This window comes from Arctopsyche grandis, chromosome 3 (assembly GCF_051622035.1).
Source record: "Arctopsyche grandis isolate Sample6627 chromosome 3, ASM5162203v2, whole genome shotgun sequence".
Lineage (NCBI taxonomy): Eukaryota > Metazoa > Arthropoda > Insecta > Trichoptera > Hydropsychidae > Arctopsyche > Arctopsyche grandis.
Window position 1 is genome coordinate 7,042,104 of NC_135357.1, and position 16,650 is coordinate 7,058,753.

At 34.9% G+C, this 16,650-nt stretch overlaps 3 protein-coding genes across 4 annotated transcripts; 1 reads left to right on the forward strand and 2 right to left on the reverse strand.

Moving 5' to 3' along the window:
* Positions 1–695: 695 nt before the first annotated feature.
* Positions 696–4,913, reverse strand: hyx (cell division cycle 73 hyrax). 2 transcript variants are annotated; one of them, XM_077446717.1, is made up of 11 exons: positions 4,619–4,913; positions 4,030–4,135; positions 3,837–3,956; positions 3,623–3,771; positions 3,317–3,542; positions 3,044–3,239; positions 2,666–2,966; positions 2,479–2,593; positions 1,329–1,470; positions 1,106–1,247; positions 696–1,014 (listed from the first exon to the last, which is right to left on the reverse strand). In XM_077446717.1, exons 1-11 carry the CDS (start codon positions 4,747–4,749, stop codon positions 978–980), a joined length of 1,665 nt encoding a protein of 554 aa, XP_077302843.1. In that variant the 5' UTR covers positions 4,750–4,913; the 3' UTR covers positions 696–977. The 2 variants fall into 2 exon arrangements, with proteins under 2 accessions (XP_077302843.1, XP_077302844.1); XM_077446718.1 differs by having other exon boundaries at positions 853–1,014; positions 2,497–2,593.
* A 2,593-nt stretch (positions 4,914–7,506) lies between these two features.
* On the reverse strand, positions 7,507–9,163 carry LOC143909046 (deoxynucleotidyltransferase terminal-interacting protein 2). The gene is made up of 4 exons (XM_077426935.1): positions 8,806–9,163; positions 8,311–8,690; positions 8,066–8,230; positions 7,507–7,973 (listed from the first exon to the last, which is right to left on the reverse strand). The coding sequence occupies exons 1-4, from the start codon at positions 8,903–8,905 to the stop codon at positions 7,710–7,712; spliced, it is 909 nt and encodes a 302-aa protein (XP_077283061.1). The 5' UTR covers positions 8,906–9,163; the 3' UTR covers positions 7,507–7,709.
* A 1,844-nt stretch (positions 9,164–11,007) lies between these two features.
* Positions 11,008–11,923, forward strand: LOC143909022 (protein Asterix). Its single transcript, XM_077426909.1, has 4 exons — positions 11,008–11,117; positions 11,236–11,378; positions 11,451–11,566; positions 11,640–11,923. Exons 2-4 carry the CDS (start codon positions 11,264–11,266, stop codon positions 11,733–11,735), a joined length of 327 nt encoding a protein of 108 aa, XP_077283035.1. The 5' UTR covers positions 11,008–11,117; positions 11,236–11,263; the 3' UTR covers positions 11,736–11,923.
* The last annotated feature ends 4,727 nt before the right edge of the window (positions 11,924–16,650 follow it).

The window sequence follows — 16,650 nt, forward strand, 5'->3', positions numbered from 1 at the left end:
AAGTGCGAATTGCTTGCACAATTGATATTGCACACATGTATTTAAAATATACAATATATTTTTTTTTATTAAAATGTAGCGTACATTTTAAGTTATCGTCACACATAAAGACATTGCACGTATATAGGAATACAATACGTGAAACAAACCATGAAACCATACTAGAATAAAAAAAAAACCAAAATAACAACTACATAGTGCGTAAAAGTGTCTGATTCGTGCATAATACATAATTGCGAACGTAGATTTAAAAAAAAATGATGATGATGATAGTCATTATTTACAAACAAATGTATATAAGATTCTATTTATGTATGTATAAACATGTAAGAAAATCGAGATGAAAATGGCACTAATTTTCAAGAGTCAAAAGCGACATTCGAAAGATCATACAAAAGTCAAAAACAAACTTGGTCGTGGTTAAATTTGGCTACAAATTTATATTCCAAATTAAATATAGTAACATGGCGATGATATGGACGTTAGCAACCGTTCATTAATACTAATTTTAAACAACACAATATGCATGTAAAATGTGAAATTGAAGCCTACAGCTAGTAATGTATGTATATATGAGAACCACATGTGGATTTGAAACGTATATTTGAGAACGACATTAACACATTTAGGTACAACAGTCATATGTGTATATATATATAATATATATATATATATAAAACAATATTAATAAAATTGTCAACTTTGTCTAAAAATTTAATATTAAATTTTTTTATTGAGTATACACTACCCTTCATTTGATTTTCAGTGAACATATCGAATTTATAGTGACTAGATAAAATTTAAAATGAGATAAAAAAAACTCTATATATGTATGTATTTGTAGACGTGGAATGCATAACAAAACTTGCAGATTAATTTGTTTGACAGAATTGAGAGGGGAGTAGTGCGCGTCAAGTATTCGAAAGCCTTCCGATTATAATAGTACAGAATCCAATTGCAATGTGACCGTATAATCTTCAAAATCGCAAATGCGGCTTATTCTTCAGCATATGTCTGCAAAAGCACAAATAAAACTCATTAATATCAAAAAATAGGTTTCAGAATGTTGACACGAAGTATGCAGTATATAAAAAGGCATGGTTACTTGTCGAGAATTTCCCAAAATTGCATGAGCACGGCGCGGTCCAGATGGCGTTTTATCCGGCTCACCTGCAGCACGGTGACGGCCCACCGAGATACGTTCGGCTCTAGCGGCATGTCGTCGAACTTCAAATGAAAAGCGCATACTGAAAAGACCACAATCAGATATTTAGTATGCGAGTGATGACGTCGATATGATGATATTGATTCAATTGAATGTGTCTCACTGTTTGCGAATATGTGGACAGGACTACCGTCCCATGGCCAGCCTTTGAATTGCCATGCCGGTCCCGATACGAACACACCTACGACTCTATCCCACTCAGATGGAGACAGCCTTGACGGATTATCAACTATACGGTAAGGCACCTGCAACAAATGCATATAAATATAAAATAACTTCAATATAATACGAACCAGCAGAATAGCATATAATGCTTTGAACAGAGTGGTCACGAATTCAAATCGATCGTTTCCCATCAGAGTTTACCAATTTATCTGATTTTCATTGAAACGGTTGCAACAAATTGGCGACCGTACCCATTTTCTTGCAAATCTCGACTTTTCGAATTTAGCTGAATTGTATAAAATGCTGAAAATTGACAAATGTATCTGTGAATGTTAATTGTATCTGTATTTACTGACTTGCTTAAAAATGATCAAATTTGACCATAGAAATCTCTGTGCGAGTTAATTGATATTGTAACGCGACGTTCTCCCCATCATCCCATAGGGCAACACTCGCCCTTTATTTCAAGTGGCCACACAAAAAAAAGCCTTATAGGCGCGCGCGCATGGAGAGCGACCCTCTCTCACCCGCCATCCACCGAGGAAGAAAGATCTCTCCTGTGCACGTCTCCTGGGGGAGACGGGGCCCAGAGATCCACCATCTTGCTGAAGAACCACTGTGAGGTCGAGTGCAGCATCACTCCCTCCACCGAGTTCCAGCACAACGTCCCCTGTATTCGTCACGCCGTTTCCTTAGAAAACTCAGCCGTGAGAGGACCGACCGACCAGAGGACCGCAGAGCCAGCTTCCCGACCACGAGGAAGCTGTTATCAACGAGACGATTTGCAGTCAGGAACCTCCCCGACTATATATAACTGTATCCCAAGGTTAGTCCACGTTTCCATATAACCCGACCCTAGAAAGAAGAACGACGTAAACGCCCTCTGCATCACCCATCGCGAGATCAGATAAACGCGCGTAAAACCGTTCGTTACAATATGTATTTGCTTTGTATAATATAAAACTTGTATCAAATGTACAATGTTTCCGGACAGGAAGGCACATTGAGGTTACCTGTTAGGCCTTCCTGGTATAGATTGAAGATAAATAAATAAATATATTTATTCAATTTGAAAATATAATACTAACAGTAATATCTGCAACGACGGTCGAAGCATTTTCCTTCCCTTTCTTATGTCTTTGAAGGAGTATTTCATTTTCTCTAGTTGCTCCTTGGGTCCTCTTCTCACTCACTGTTACATATCTAAAAAATAAAACACAATCAACACGACCATACACATAAACAAAAGTATTAAAAAAGTGATCCCGTCATTACTTCAGATCTTGAAGAATATCTTTGGCATTGTACATCGTTATGAGAGATGACGACGAAGCTGGAATAATAATAATCGGCGTACGAGAAGGTCTCTTGCTTCCACCGGCGACGGGTCTAGCTTGCGATACAGGTGTCAATTCACGTGGTCCGTTAGCACCAGCCAGGCGGACCTGAACAGCCGGCGCAGGATGGCCAGGAGGTGGATGCCGATTACGGGGGGCAGCACTCGGTCCTTCAGTCACACTCTTGAGTGTCATACCGTGATATGTTCCCATCGTGTCGATCTTGAAACCCTCCGTTTCTACAAACATCAATATGAATTCGTCAAGAATAAAAGCAATAACGTAAACAAATATCAATTTGATGTAGAGTTTGAACCTTCTCGCTGTCTGTTGAATCTTTCCTGATCGTATCTGTTGTATTGAACGGCGGGTGCGGTGACTGTCGGAGCTGTCGGTCCTCGAGGAGTCGGACCCATGCCTACTGGTGGAGGTGGAGCTCCGCGGGGACCGGTACGTCCCTCCTCTCGCGCTTTCACCGATGTTAATATCGCAAGCACATCCTTAACGAACGACTGAAAGTTGACAATGCAAAATTTAATACATTCATACGACTTTCTGCACTATTTCTATACATTGTTGATTTTAATACCTTTCCGTTGCTTTGTAAAACTGTCGTCCTCGTTCGCCATTCTCTCTCCCGGCTGATAATATCCTTAGTGACATCTACGTCGTAGTCTAAAATAGCTCTGAAATCCGAGTTGACGACTCCGAGAGTGTCTATCGAATCGTTACTCTTAATGGTAGTACGCTTCTTAGCCAAGCGTTTGGCTTTAATAGCAGCAATCTTTTCAACAGACATAGCCTCGGAAAGCGATCTATAAATGAACGTAATCGTTAATCATTGTGCAACGATTGGCTTGAAAGAAATGATTGAAAGTTATGAAAATATGTATACTTGATGTTATCGACTGTGACGGACGCTTCTTTAGGTCCATCGAGTCGAGCTGCGAGTTGTTCACGCACTTTCTGAACGTGAAGTTCTTCAAAGCGAGCCTTCTTAGCTTGAGCCTCAGCCGATCCATCTTGATCCAAAGGTCTTTTGACCTAAAGTGAAACGTATTAATCAAAAATTCAATACATATTATGCAAACAAATATAGTAATAGATACCTGTCTTGGAATTTCTAATGGAGCGCTTTTATCGATAGAAGTTGATGTGGCCGTTTCACCATTTAAATACGCCAACAGTTCCTTTCTATCGGGTCTTCTTACAGCGGGGATATTCGCAGCCTTAAAACAATCAATGATGATATAATATAATGAAAAACTACACTGAAATGTAAATGTGACGATGTTAACTTACAGCTGCTTGTCGTACGTATACGGGATGGGTAAGTTGTATGTTTTTAAGAATGAATAGTAGGCATTCCAGTGTATAGTATTCTTTAACACTGCCGTCCTTTCCCGAACTGAAAATGAAACGAAATATATTTAATTGAATACAGTCGAGCCTTTTTCCGATTATATAAAGCGAATGATTTCAATTGACGAAATAGCATCGTTATCCAATATTCATAGATGGAATGGTAAATACATACAAATATGAAAATGAAAATCAATTTATTTGTACAGTATTGCTTTCGAGTATGAAATCTTTGAAAAATATCAAAACTGTACAAATTGTAAATAATACTTGTATATACATATGTATATATATATATATCGTATTTACTCTTATTTCACTTTGACATATGACGTATATATATAATTGAAGGACGTCTGTCAAATTCACATATATAGGTTATATCACTAGTCAAATCGCAGGTACAGTTGCACATGTCAGTCAGAAGGTCGATCCTGGTGACAGACTCCATCCAGATGCAGGGTGGTTAGAGGGTTAGAGGGTTCAAGGTTGGTTGATTCAGTTGATTGGTTCGGTTGATTCGACTTACCCCCACATAAGGTAGTTGGTGTTGACATGTTTGGGCCAGGAGAACTCGCCGAAGATGATGTGGTTGTCGCGCTCGACGATCTCCCGCTTGTTGACGTTGTACTGCCGCAGCAGCGAGAGCGGGTCCGCCATGCCGGGGCTCCTCTCTTTCCTCTCTTTCCTCCCTTTCTTCCCTTTTGTCCCTTTCCCTCTCCTCCCCTTCAAATGGCAAAAGTAGAGAAGGAGAAGTGGCGACGCCGACACCACACCCGGCGCACGTCCCGACCACACTCACTGCAATGTTATACTGACAGTTCGGTAAAGCACGGATCACTGCTGCCACACACAAATATTAAAAATGTCTTTTTATCTTTATAATTCTCAACTAGTCTTTTTACGGTCAAGTGTGCGATGATGTATTTTTTATGTTTTATAAATAAATATTCACATATAAAAAATAAAACTATCTTAAATTATGTGGGATCATCGCGTATACCGCCTCTCTCGGGTATTCATAAATTAATAAATAATTCCGATATAAATATTGATTAAAATTATAGGGGGGTTGAAGGTTTTGGACCGTTTCCCAGCCTATGGAAATTCAGTTGAATTTTGAAGAGGATCTTTATTACTCGATTAATACAGGTGTATTTGTATGTACAGCGAAGTAAGTAAAGGATTCACTGGAACGAGCTAGGTCGAGTTCCTGAAGCTCACTGGCATCTGGGGACGATGCACTGGTTTATAAAGGTGTTGCTTGAGCAACGCGTAGCTGGGCTGGTGAGATCACGTTCTGGAAGATTCAGACGGGGTCGAGGTCTTCCTTTGTGTTCGATGTTTGATGCGTAGTTGCGTAGCTCCTTGGGATTTCCCGTGTACTCGTGATTGCGTATCTGGAGCGAGTTGAATCGCCTTTATGGGTAAGCTGGACGAAGTATTTCGGCCACGGCTAACTTTCGTGTACGAGAAGAGGACACGATGATGTCATTTGTACAGATTAAGTTCGATGAGGGAAATAGGTGATATCACAAGTCGTGCTATATCTCTACAAAATATATATTTTTTTGGTCATAGTAACAATTTTTTTTGAGTATGGATATTTTTCTTTTAATTTCAAAGAAGGGTCAAGACAATACGTCAGACGTTCAGATTATGACGGGAATGTCCTGATTTAGTGGCTGAAATCCTACGTCTCGATATACAGTCCGTAATTCTCGATTTGCAAATATTTTTTTAAATTCGAACTAAGATAGTATCGGTGGGATACAAGAGGAACAGGCTGTTCCTCTTGTATCCTGCTCGTGCGCATTAAGTAAGGCTGTACGACAAAAAGAGAGAGAATTTCAGCGCACGCCACTGGATAGTATGGTTCGTTCAGTTCGGTGATAACTAGTCAAATGTGAACCGGTCACAGGACAACTAGTCTCTCTAGATCGGTCACACGTGATCACCCGTCACACTAAAACTGGTCACACCCTAAAATCGGTCACGAGAAAACTGGTTACCCGATTTTAGGGTGTGACGGGTGATCACGTGTGACCGATCTAAAGCGACCGGTTGTCCTGTGACTGGTTCACATATGACTAGTAGTCCGTTTACCGGTTTGTTCAACAAAAGAGCGACCCAGTTTTGTATGCGTAGGCTTAACCGGTGGCCGTCACTGCAAAGAAAGTGACTTAATGGAAAGTCAAAAGATGGAAAAAATTAAAATCGATTCATTGACTCTTCGTTAGCGTAGGTCGGGGTTAGAGATTTGAAAAATCTTTACGATGTGCCAGGGTTACATTATAATGAAATCAATTTTCATTTTTTCCATCTTTCGACTTTCCATCAAGTCACTTTCCTTGCAGTGACCCAGACCCCTATAGTATACTCGTCGAATTGGAGCGATCTGTAATGATGAGTGCACATTGATTGATTGAATAAAAAAAAAAAAAATATATATATATATATATATATATATATATATATATATATATATATATAAATATATTGCAAGGTAATTTATAGGCGCACGCATTTATTAATAGAAAAGTTGAGTGCGCGCATTAAGGTCTGTTCATACCTATCCAGCACGATCCGTATCCTGCAGGTGTCATGCAAGTGCGGATAGTATTCTTTGGTACATTATATGGACGTATTCATACTCCATTCGCGCATGCGCATTTACGCATTCATGCGCGTCCATATATAATGTACTAAAGAATACTATCCGCACTTGCATGACACATGCAGGATACGGGTCGTGCTGGATAGGTATGAACACACCTTTACACGCTCGTCGATCCAACCGGCTCAATATGATGAATGAACATGTGTGTGTCTTCGTGGATGGATGTGTGCACGCTCCTGCGCAGCGCATCTGACGTTGACGTCACCCATTCCAAGTCAGGTGCTCAATATCAGGAGCACATGTCATACGCTCTACACCCCTCCGCCCCCCACTTCGTCGACGCGTCCGCCACATACATACATCGCATTCGTTTATATATATATATATATATATATAATCTGGTCAGGGACTGTATATATATATATATATATATATAAATATATATATATATATATATATATATATATATATATATATATATATATATATATATTTTACTTAGGCATGTAAGATTTTGTATTTGTACATTCAAGGAGAAATTATTTTGGGCAGTCTTCAAGAAATTATTTCCTTAATATACGATTATATTATTTCCTTAATAAATTAGATTTATATTTTCAAGTAATATCACAAAGATATTGATAGTGAAGAAAATATTGCAGCACACAAAATATTTTGGTTTCTTTTTTAAAAAAAAGAAAAACTACAAATTTTAGCACCAATAATTAAATCAGTTTTTAGGGAAATATCTCAACGTAAAAGTTAAATTTAATAGAGTCGAGTAAAAATGCTATAAATACGTAAAACCGAAACAATTTTAATCTTTAAAAATCCAAGACACTCGCCAAATTCTCAGCTACTTCATTCAAACATATTCAATGAAAGTGACTTAATTGCAATAATCCTTTCATTTCAATGTATCATTTTACATAAATATTAATTGTAGTTTAAAGTAAAAACAATATTCACAATATTTGAAAGCTTTATATTTTATAAAAAATTAATCGGATTGTTTTTTCTTGTTTTTCAATTTCCCATCTCTCTTCTTTTTGTTATATAGAGCTTTACTCTTTTTCCGCTTATCTTTAATATACGTCTTATATGTTGTTTTCCGCTTTTCTTCTATAATCTCTTTATACTTCTTTTTATTGTATTTATTAAATTCTGCATCAGCTAACAGTTCATCGACTATGGTACGTTTACGTTCCTTCTTTGTCAATCGGACATTATGATGATCCAAAGCTGAATCCATAACTGTACCAACCTGTTACATTAAAAAAAAAAAGTTAAAAGGAACGATTCAATTGATCCTATAAAATAATAAATACCAAAAAATTGATAATAAAAAAAAAATACCTGGAAATATTTCGGAAGTACTTCCATGTCATTTTTCTTATAAAAGCGTTTGGGATCAAGGACTGATCGCATTTTCAATATCTGTAAATCGTTTTGAACTTCTTCGGTAACTTCAGGCGCTGGTATATTGAACCAAGACGGGCCTTTGGTCTTTTCTTGCTCAACCTAAAATTCAAATTCCATTATAATTAAAATGAAGTTACAGCAATTTAAAGCAGTTAATTTAGAAGAAACAAAAATAATACTTTTCTCATGGCTTTCAATCTCCGATCACTGACATTGTATTCAGGTAATGTTATCTGTTTCTCAAAACCAGGTTTTAATACAGATTTTTCCATTTCTTTTTCAATGTTTACTTCTGTTGCTTGCATCTTTAATTTACCAGTATTAAAATCAATGTTATTAAAATAAAATTTGTTTTTAAGAGATTTCAGTTTTTCGGCTTTCGTTTGCTGCCCTATCTTCGGGCCCCAGCCGATATGAATGAAAAACTTATCTATTAATTCATCATTTTTTTTGTCGTTTAATTTTCCAGGAATTGATCGCTCTTTGTTTTCTTCAGACTCAATGTCATTTTTGAATATCTTAATGTTTTCAACCAATTCCGAAAGAGTATCATCGTCAACTAAACCAAAATAATAAACAATATAATTTCGTTAACGAATCGTACATATCTAATAACAACATGTAAATTTCGTCGTAGCGACAGAAACATAACCTCAAATATGTGAAATACAAACCATCGCCAAAATTATTCTCGGTGAGCTCGCCGATCAATTCATCTTGTTGGAGCAACTCTTCATCTCCAACTGTATCGATGATAAAGTCCATCGTGGACATAATTAGAATTTATCAAAGTAAACACAACATAAACTCGGGAAAGTGGTCAACCACGCTGGAAAGTTTGACAGTTGTCACATTAAATGATATAAGCAGATATTATTCCGACCATTGAGCCCGCTACACACGGCGATAAATCTGGTAATTGGACTATTCGTCACATTGCGGTGGTCTCAAAGACAATTTTTGCTATGAAAATCGCGAATACACAATATTTGGTACTCAAGTTCTCGTTAGTATGATAGTTATCGTTAGTATGATGGACTTTTCGGCTGCCAGATGTTCCGTTATAGAGATTTTAGTGAATTGTAACGAGTACTTTGTGACCAGTAATCACCAAACCGATAAATCTTATCAATTTATCGGTCAATCCTACTTTTCTTTGACTTTCGACGACTATATGGCTACATACGAGTGATATTTGATGAATTAGCTATGTGTAGGGGGCTTTATAATTCAAATAAAAAATCTTAACCCTTTGACTGCTACAACAACGATAAATCGTTGTTTTGAAATCGGCGAAGATTGCTACGACGATCGTTGTTGACGTCATTAATTGTCGTATTTCGATACTTTCTTTGAGCCACCAGCGCATCAGTGGCACGAAACATTTTTTTTATATACGTATTTATATTTATTTTTCAATCAAGCTTTATAAATATTTATCAATTTTTTAAATAAAAGCTCTTCAATTTCGGGTTCATCATCAAAGTAAATTTCGGGTTCGTTGTCAATGTCATATAAGGAGTTATTACTTGGGAATTGATTATTATCGATAAATTCATTTTCAGAATCAGTAGAGCTGCTGATTTGTCGAGTTCCTCGGCGAGGAGCTATTATTTCGCTTTCATCACTTTCACTGTCCGATATCATTTTGCAGAGTTAAAATAAATGGCAAAAAACAATAGAAATCCGCTTTCAATTATATAGGTCACGAGACGTCACGAATTCATGCAATCAATCAAATGCAACTGAAATGCATACAAAATGTTTATGATACATGTTGAAAAATTATTTGATTATTAGAAACTTCGCATCCTTGTGTGTCTCGCTCATACGTACACAATTAAAACCAAGAAAGAAAGAGAGAGAGACCGCTAACTGTTTCGAATATATCGCATGTTGTAAGGATACATCGATATCTAAAAATAGATTATTGAAAAGAATAAAGCCTCGGAAAACAATCGTCAAAACTTATTTAGTGTATATATGTAGGTATCTCTTTCGCACGCACGCATGTAAAAGCAAGACAGAAAGAGAGAGCACGAGTCCACGACTGCTTCTTAAAAATGTATATAAAGTATTATAAAAATTACGAGTGTTCGGCGAAGTAAGAATGTAAAAAAAAATATTATATTAATTTTTTTCAAAATAATTACAAATGTTAGCATTTTTCGCTTGGACATTGAAAAACCTCGTAGCAGCCAAAGGGTTAAAGCATCATGCTGCATTCACACGAGAATAATTTTTAAAACACTCCAATAAGTCAAGCCAATATTGGTTTAGTATAAATAGACATTTCGAGACAATACCCGAAATCAATATTGTTTGGCTTAGTGGAATAGAAAATTGGGTAAACGGGTTACATCCCAAATGTGAATCGTTACCATGATAATCGCTGCTACGAAAATCGCTCGCGCAGTTTCCTGTCGCACGAAAATTCGTTGCACAGAAAAATTTCCGCACAGAAATCTACCCAAATATTGCTCAACAAATGCTTTTTATACGAGATTTGGGCAGTTTCCTGTGCAACGAATTTCGTAGCGGTGGTTATCCTGATAGCGATTCTCATTTGGTATGTAATCACCGAACCAAAAATTGGCATCATATAAATAAAGCATAACTATAAGTTGTTTTTATAGGTAATAAATGTTTAAATGGCTAAACGTATCTAATATAATTCAATTTATTTTAAAACCTCTATATTATTTAGTGGACAGTATGTGATATTAACAAATAATATATATTTTAATTAAGCATGTAGTATTCAAGTATTTAAAATGAAATGACCACAGATGGAAATTTAATTTTTAATCATAAATGAAGATTTATTCCCTACTATTTATTATAATTTTTCAATATACATTTTTTTAAGCATGGTTAATAATTCACGTGTTATTTTCACTAAACGTGATAATTAGCTCAGGCGGTGGCCTACTTGTCATATCTGTCAAATATTAAAACTGAACATTCAATTTCAAATTAATTGCGAGTAAGCTAATCCCATTTATCTTCAAATCGTTTATTCTCAAATAATATTTCTTATTATTCATTAGAATTTTTGTAGTATGTATCTCTAATATTTACACTGTATCTATTCCTCTTTTTAGGTTAGAACTTGACTGAAATAAACTGAAGATGCTTCCAAATTCAGTAGATCCGAGACGACCAGAGCGTCAGCAAAGATATAAACCGCCAACTGCCGTCAACCTGTCAAATGAAGACCTAACCACTGACTACATGAACATCCTAGGTACAAAGTTCTACTGCCACAATGTATTGTATCTTAACATTTACATATATATTCATATTGGCCATTTTATAGGGATGATATTTTCAATGTGCGGTCTGATGATGAGATTAAAGTGGTGTGCTTGGACTGCCCTTTACTGCTCGTGCATTAGTTATTCCAATTCGAGACTGTCAGACGATGCCAAACAGGTGAAAATTCATCCAATAATTTCCTTTGAAATATTTTGTAAGCTTTGAATTTATGCTTTTATGTTTTTTTTAGATTCTGAGCTCTTTCATGCTGTCTATATCAGCTGTTGCCATGTCGTACCTCCAAAATCCTCAACCGATGATCAATCCATGGGGAGCAGGCAGTTAAATAATAATTGCCAATATAATATATCATAACTAATCATATTTGTCGAATGATTTTATTTGTTAATTAAAGTTTTTAAAGAAAATTATATAAGGCCTATTTACATCTTTGTTTTATTTTTAATAAATTTTATATGCGTTTTATAACAGGGTCTGCAGCTAATTATAAATATCTTCAATTTGATTCAAACTTAAATGAAATTTATTTTGTTTTTCATTTAAAATGAAATTCAAATGTGTATGCTTATAAATATAATACTAATATGTAACCTTTGAACTATATACATATGTATATTCTAAATCACATCTTCAAAAGTATTAGAAGCATATTTAAATTTTCTGCTATACAATTTTGTCATTTTACCATCGAGAAGCTAACATTCGATCGATTAGTATTCGAAGCGCGTTTCTATTCATTTGGATCACAATATTAGTCAACGGCCGCATTGTGGGCCTCGCTAATCGAACTCACTTAGAATTTTAATCAATGTAAAAAGAGAAATTGCTTACGTTGCATCACCAGGACTACTTGGCCAGTCGTCGTCCGATGATTAAATCCTCATTAGATGTATCAGCCATATGGACGCATTTCTACTAAACACTTCTCTTGTGCATCATTATATGCGAATGCATAATTTGACAAACTTATTTGTATAAATAAACCTAAAATGCAAGTATTTGAGATTAAGAATGAGGACAACTACTAAATAAGAAATGTTTTTTATATTGTACATACATATATCATTCATATTCATATACAATATAATTTCGCTATTCCGTCTGTATAAAAAAACTTCTATATATACTCTTTCTTACCAATGTTTCCGCTTGGCAGAGAATTTACCGCCATCTATTGAAAATGTATTTTAATATTTAATTAATTAATGAATTTTTCTATCAGAGTTTTATATTGTTTATATATAGGTAGGTAGGTAGTTTTACCATTTTTTTATCATATTAAACAATTAAATATGAATATTAAATTATAATTTAAAAGCTATTTGAAAAAAATTCAACCGCGTGGGGATCGAACACATGACCGACGACATATTTCTTTTAATTTTTTTAATTTAATATTCCAACACCCATGCGATAATTGTCATCGGCAGTGCCGGCCTTACACCCGATGGTGCCCTCGGGCAATTTTTTCTAAACACCCTTAGAAAAAACTTTCGCCTTTGGCGCTCTAATCTAAAATTTTGAATGGCTTTTGGCGCTCTAATTTTAAATTTTAAAGCGCCCCAACTTATTTGGCGCCCTCGGGCGCCGTCCGACCCAGCCCCCCCCTAAAATCAGCACCGGTCATCGGGTACAACACTAGTTATATATATAGGATCCGGATGTGAAGGATTCCAAGTGAAACGCAGATTAAGTCAGAACTATGTATTTATTGTACACGCTCTTCGGGCTTGTCCTCCAACAAGTGACCATAACAACACGCATCCGGTCTTTCCCAGGCATACCACACACACTCTGTCTCGGCTCGTTTAAAAATCATTCCTACATATATAATATCGCTATTCTGTCTGTGTGTGGATCTGCGATAACGCTCGCCGTACTATAAGGGCGAAATCACACAGAGAAGAACGGCACGTCGTGTGCTTGGCTCCCTGCTGTGGGGGTTCTCCTATGTGCATTTCTTCAAAGATGGGATACATCGCTATCGATCACTGTCAAGCAAGGATAAATACAAGGATAACATTTTACCGAAAACATACCAGTAGGTGATTTTGGGACGGTGTGTGCTGGGCGTGCCATGAATATGTGCAAGGCATGCCACATTTTCGTCGCATGTTTAAAAGTATCTAATAAACCCCATGTGCCACGATCCTTCCTGCGTGATTTCGCCCTTATAGTCAAGCCATAGACAGCTAAAACACTGCCAACAAATCGAACACAGGACCAACACATTTCTTTATTATTTTTTTTATTTAATAACTTAATATGTCAACACCCATGCGATGATATTTCATCGGGGACAACACTAGTATAGAAATAAGCTTGTATGTTTTTATTATGTAACGGCAATTGGGTAAGATCGAAGGTTTTGTAAAAGTTTTGGTTGAAATATTGTTTGATTTAGCGAAGGCACGTTGTATGTATGGAATTGTACACGGCATTTTGTTTTGGTACGTTTTGTATGCATTTCGCATTTCAAGCAAACAAAAACTACATATATGTATAAGTATAATCTAATACCATGAACTTATTACTCATCTATTATGTTTGTATGTACATACATTTATTTTCAATTTAGTTTCCTTAGGGAAAATATAAAATACATATTTGCATATCTCATATACATATGTATGTATATTAAATGTGTTGAGATATTTTGAGAAAAATAATGACGCGTTTTCAACAAAATTGGATATGATTTAAATGTATAAAATGTGATCAATAGACATTAGGATATTATACATTTTTTTCCAATTAAATTTTATTACAGGATAGTAAGCAATAAATCGTACAATTATATACAATACAATAATATCTGTCTAGGTAAATTTTACAGTGTTTAACTGTTTTAAAATAAATTTATATGCCGTTTTATAGCACATTATTGTTTTTAGACCTTTAGGTTTCTGATTTCCCGGACTAATCCAATTCCCGGGACACGGGACTGAGCCCGTGATCGTTCCCGGGATTCCCGGGATCCTGGGATACATGTAAAAAAACATTTTTGTTCAATTTAATATATTTTTTATTAATAAAAAATATTTATTTATTTGCAAAATATAAAAAAAAGTAAACAATACATAATATATCTATTAACTGGAAAAAATGTAATCATGAAAGGAAACTTGTTTAAAGTAGCTTCTTAAGAATACTAAAATATTTAAATGAGAATCCGAAAGCCTATTCTAGATTTGGTACAAAAATTTTCAGCAATGGAAAAAACTCTTTCAGTTTCGGTCGAAGTTGGTTTTATTATTAAAAGGGACGAAAACAATTTTTTTAAATTATCGGTTTTTTTCCTGTCAGCATGTATATTTTAATTTTTGTTTTTAAAGTCGTGGTTATTTTTATTTACGTTATTTTGTATATTTTTCTTTGATAACTCCTTATTAAAGAAGAATATACTCGCTTCATAATAGTTTCATCGTATGATATAAATTCGCTTTTATTACAATATTTAAAGCATGTTTTGTTCGGTATAAAATTAGAATTATTTAAAAGTTCTGTTAAAAAAATCAGTTTTAGGCTTCTTCTTTATTCGATTTTAATTTTCAATTCTCGGAATAATTCATCGGTAAGCTTAAGTGCTTCGGTATTGAGATTTTCCAAAAATTTAATTACAAGAAACGATTTTGGCCAAACGCACAGAACCATTATTACGCTCATAAAACTTCCACTTTCGGGGAATACGCTGTACTTACTGCTAAACAACAAACCTTTGAGAATATTTTACGATGCTTTATGTATTTGATTTATTATTTCCCTTCGTGCAGTCGTGAAAATGTTGTATATTTTCAAGATTTTTTTAAATTCAATTCCCTGGGATTCGAGATAAGAATTCCCGGGACACGGGGCAACAAAAATTCCGTGAATTCCCGTGAATGCCTGTCCCGGGTCGCCCGGGTCAGAGACCCTAGTTTTTACGCGGCTTCGCTTGGTTTTTGTTATATAAATCGCTTAAACATGACTAGAGACACGTATTTTGGGCACTTTGCTATTAATGCTTAATTGATGCTAAAATTCGGAATAGATGCTAATAGATGCTCAATTCGTAAAATATGCGAATATATGCTAAAATAACAAATAAAAGTGAAATTTGCATAAAATTAATAGACAATTTAGAAAGGTCTTCCTATCCCTTTGCCCATTTATTATGTGAAGAAATTGAGGGGATAAAACAGAGCTTGCAGTTTACCATAGACGGTGTTTTTCCTGTCGAAACCAAGCAACTGCTTTTGTCTACTACTGAAACAAAAGAAGACATTTGGGGCTGTGTATCCAAAAGGCTGCTCAGAAAAGCGTCTTAAAACTACATAGACTCGCACTCAAGACAAATCTATTCCTCCGAACATTGAGTAAAATATTCAATCCATCCGTGGCAGGTTCAAAATCTAATATTAATGTTAAAGAAACAGTTTTGTTTTTTAGAAACCTGCCATTGTTTAATGTAATAACTGAGTCTCAATGTTTGGAAGGATATCAGCACTTTTTAGACAATTAATAGAGAATATAAAAATTGAATCCACGCCTGATATATTGCTATTGTTGATGGCAACAAAAATTAAATATGAAGAGTTTGGTTGTGCCGCTCTAAAATCTATTTGGTGTCCCGTCAATAGTGTGGATGCTGAAAGGTATTTTAGTAAATACAATATACATAATTCTTACCGATCGTCGCACGAATCTCAAAAAAGAATCTGTAGAAATATACTCCATGTTAAGTTTTAATCAATTTTAATTGGTATTATATTTTCATATTCATATTTTTTGTCTTTGTATTTTTATATTTAGGTTATTTTCATTGTTATTTTAATTTCAAAACATTTTTGAATTTTTCTATTATTTTTTAATGGTTGTGTTGTCTTTAAATTGTAAATATGTTATATAAATTTTATCAAAATTCATCGAAGTTTTTTATTATTTAAAATTAAACTCTTCATAAAAATAGATGCCAAATTGCTAAAAAGCTAAAATGCAAAATGAAAATGCTAAAATTGACAAAAATAGATGCCCAAAATACGGGTATCTAAACATGACCAATCTACATACATAGTAGTAAAAATTTTATTACATTTATTTGAATGGTTTTATTTTATTTAAATTTATTTGAATATTCATTTGTTTTTTTATTAAATTTAACGTCACGGAATCTACGACCCAAACAAACAAACATACATACATACATACATAAAAAGTCTCTTTCGAAATTAAATATTGGATAAGTGAGAATCTTAGAGACT

What these genes read in the sequence shown, in the direction of transcription:
- LOC143909022 (XM_077426909.1), top strand. Translation starts at nt 11,264, where the DNA reads ATGCTTCCAAATTCAGTAGATCCGAGACGACCAGAGCGTCAGCAAAGA. An exon ending in TGACTACATGAACATCCTAG is followed by an intron (nt 11,379 to 11,450) that starts GTACAAAGTTCT and finishes GCCATTTTATAG; the next exon opens with GGATGATATTTTCAATGTGC. An exon ending in TGTCAGACGATGCCAAACAG is followed by an intron (nt 11,567 to 11,639) that starts GTGAAAATTCAT and finishes TGTTTTTTTTAG; the next exon opens with ATTCTGAGCTCTTTCATGCT.
- hyx (XM_077446717.1), bottom strand. Translation starts at nt 4,749, where the DNA reads ATGGCGGACCCGCTCTCGCTGCTGCGGCAGTACAACGTCAACAAGCGG. An exon ending in GTCACAGTCGATAACATCAA is followed by an intron (nt 3,543 to 3,622) that starts GTATACATATTT and finishes GTTCATTTATAG; the next exon opens with ATCGCTTTCCGAGGCTATGT. An exon ending in ATTCAACAGACAGCGAGAAG is followed by an intron (nt 2,967 to 3,043) that starts GTTCAAACTCTA and finishes TGATGTTTGTAG; the next exon opens with AAACGGAGGGTTTCAAGATC.
- LOC143909046 (XM_077426935.1), bottom strand. Translation starts at nt 8,905, where the DNA reads ATGTCCACGATGGACTTTATCATCGATACAGTTGGAGATGAAGAGTTG. An exon ending in CGAGAATAATTTTGGCGATG is followed by an intron (nt 8,691 to 8,805) that starts GTTTGTATTTCA and finishes ATTTTGGTTTAG; the next exon opens with TTGACGATGATACTCTTTCG. An exon ending in GATTGAAAGCCATGAGAAAA is followed by an intron (nt 8,231 to 8,310) that starts GTATTATTTTTG and finishes TTTGAATTTTAG; the next exon opens with GTTGAGCAAGAAAAGACCAA.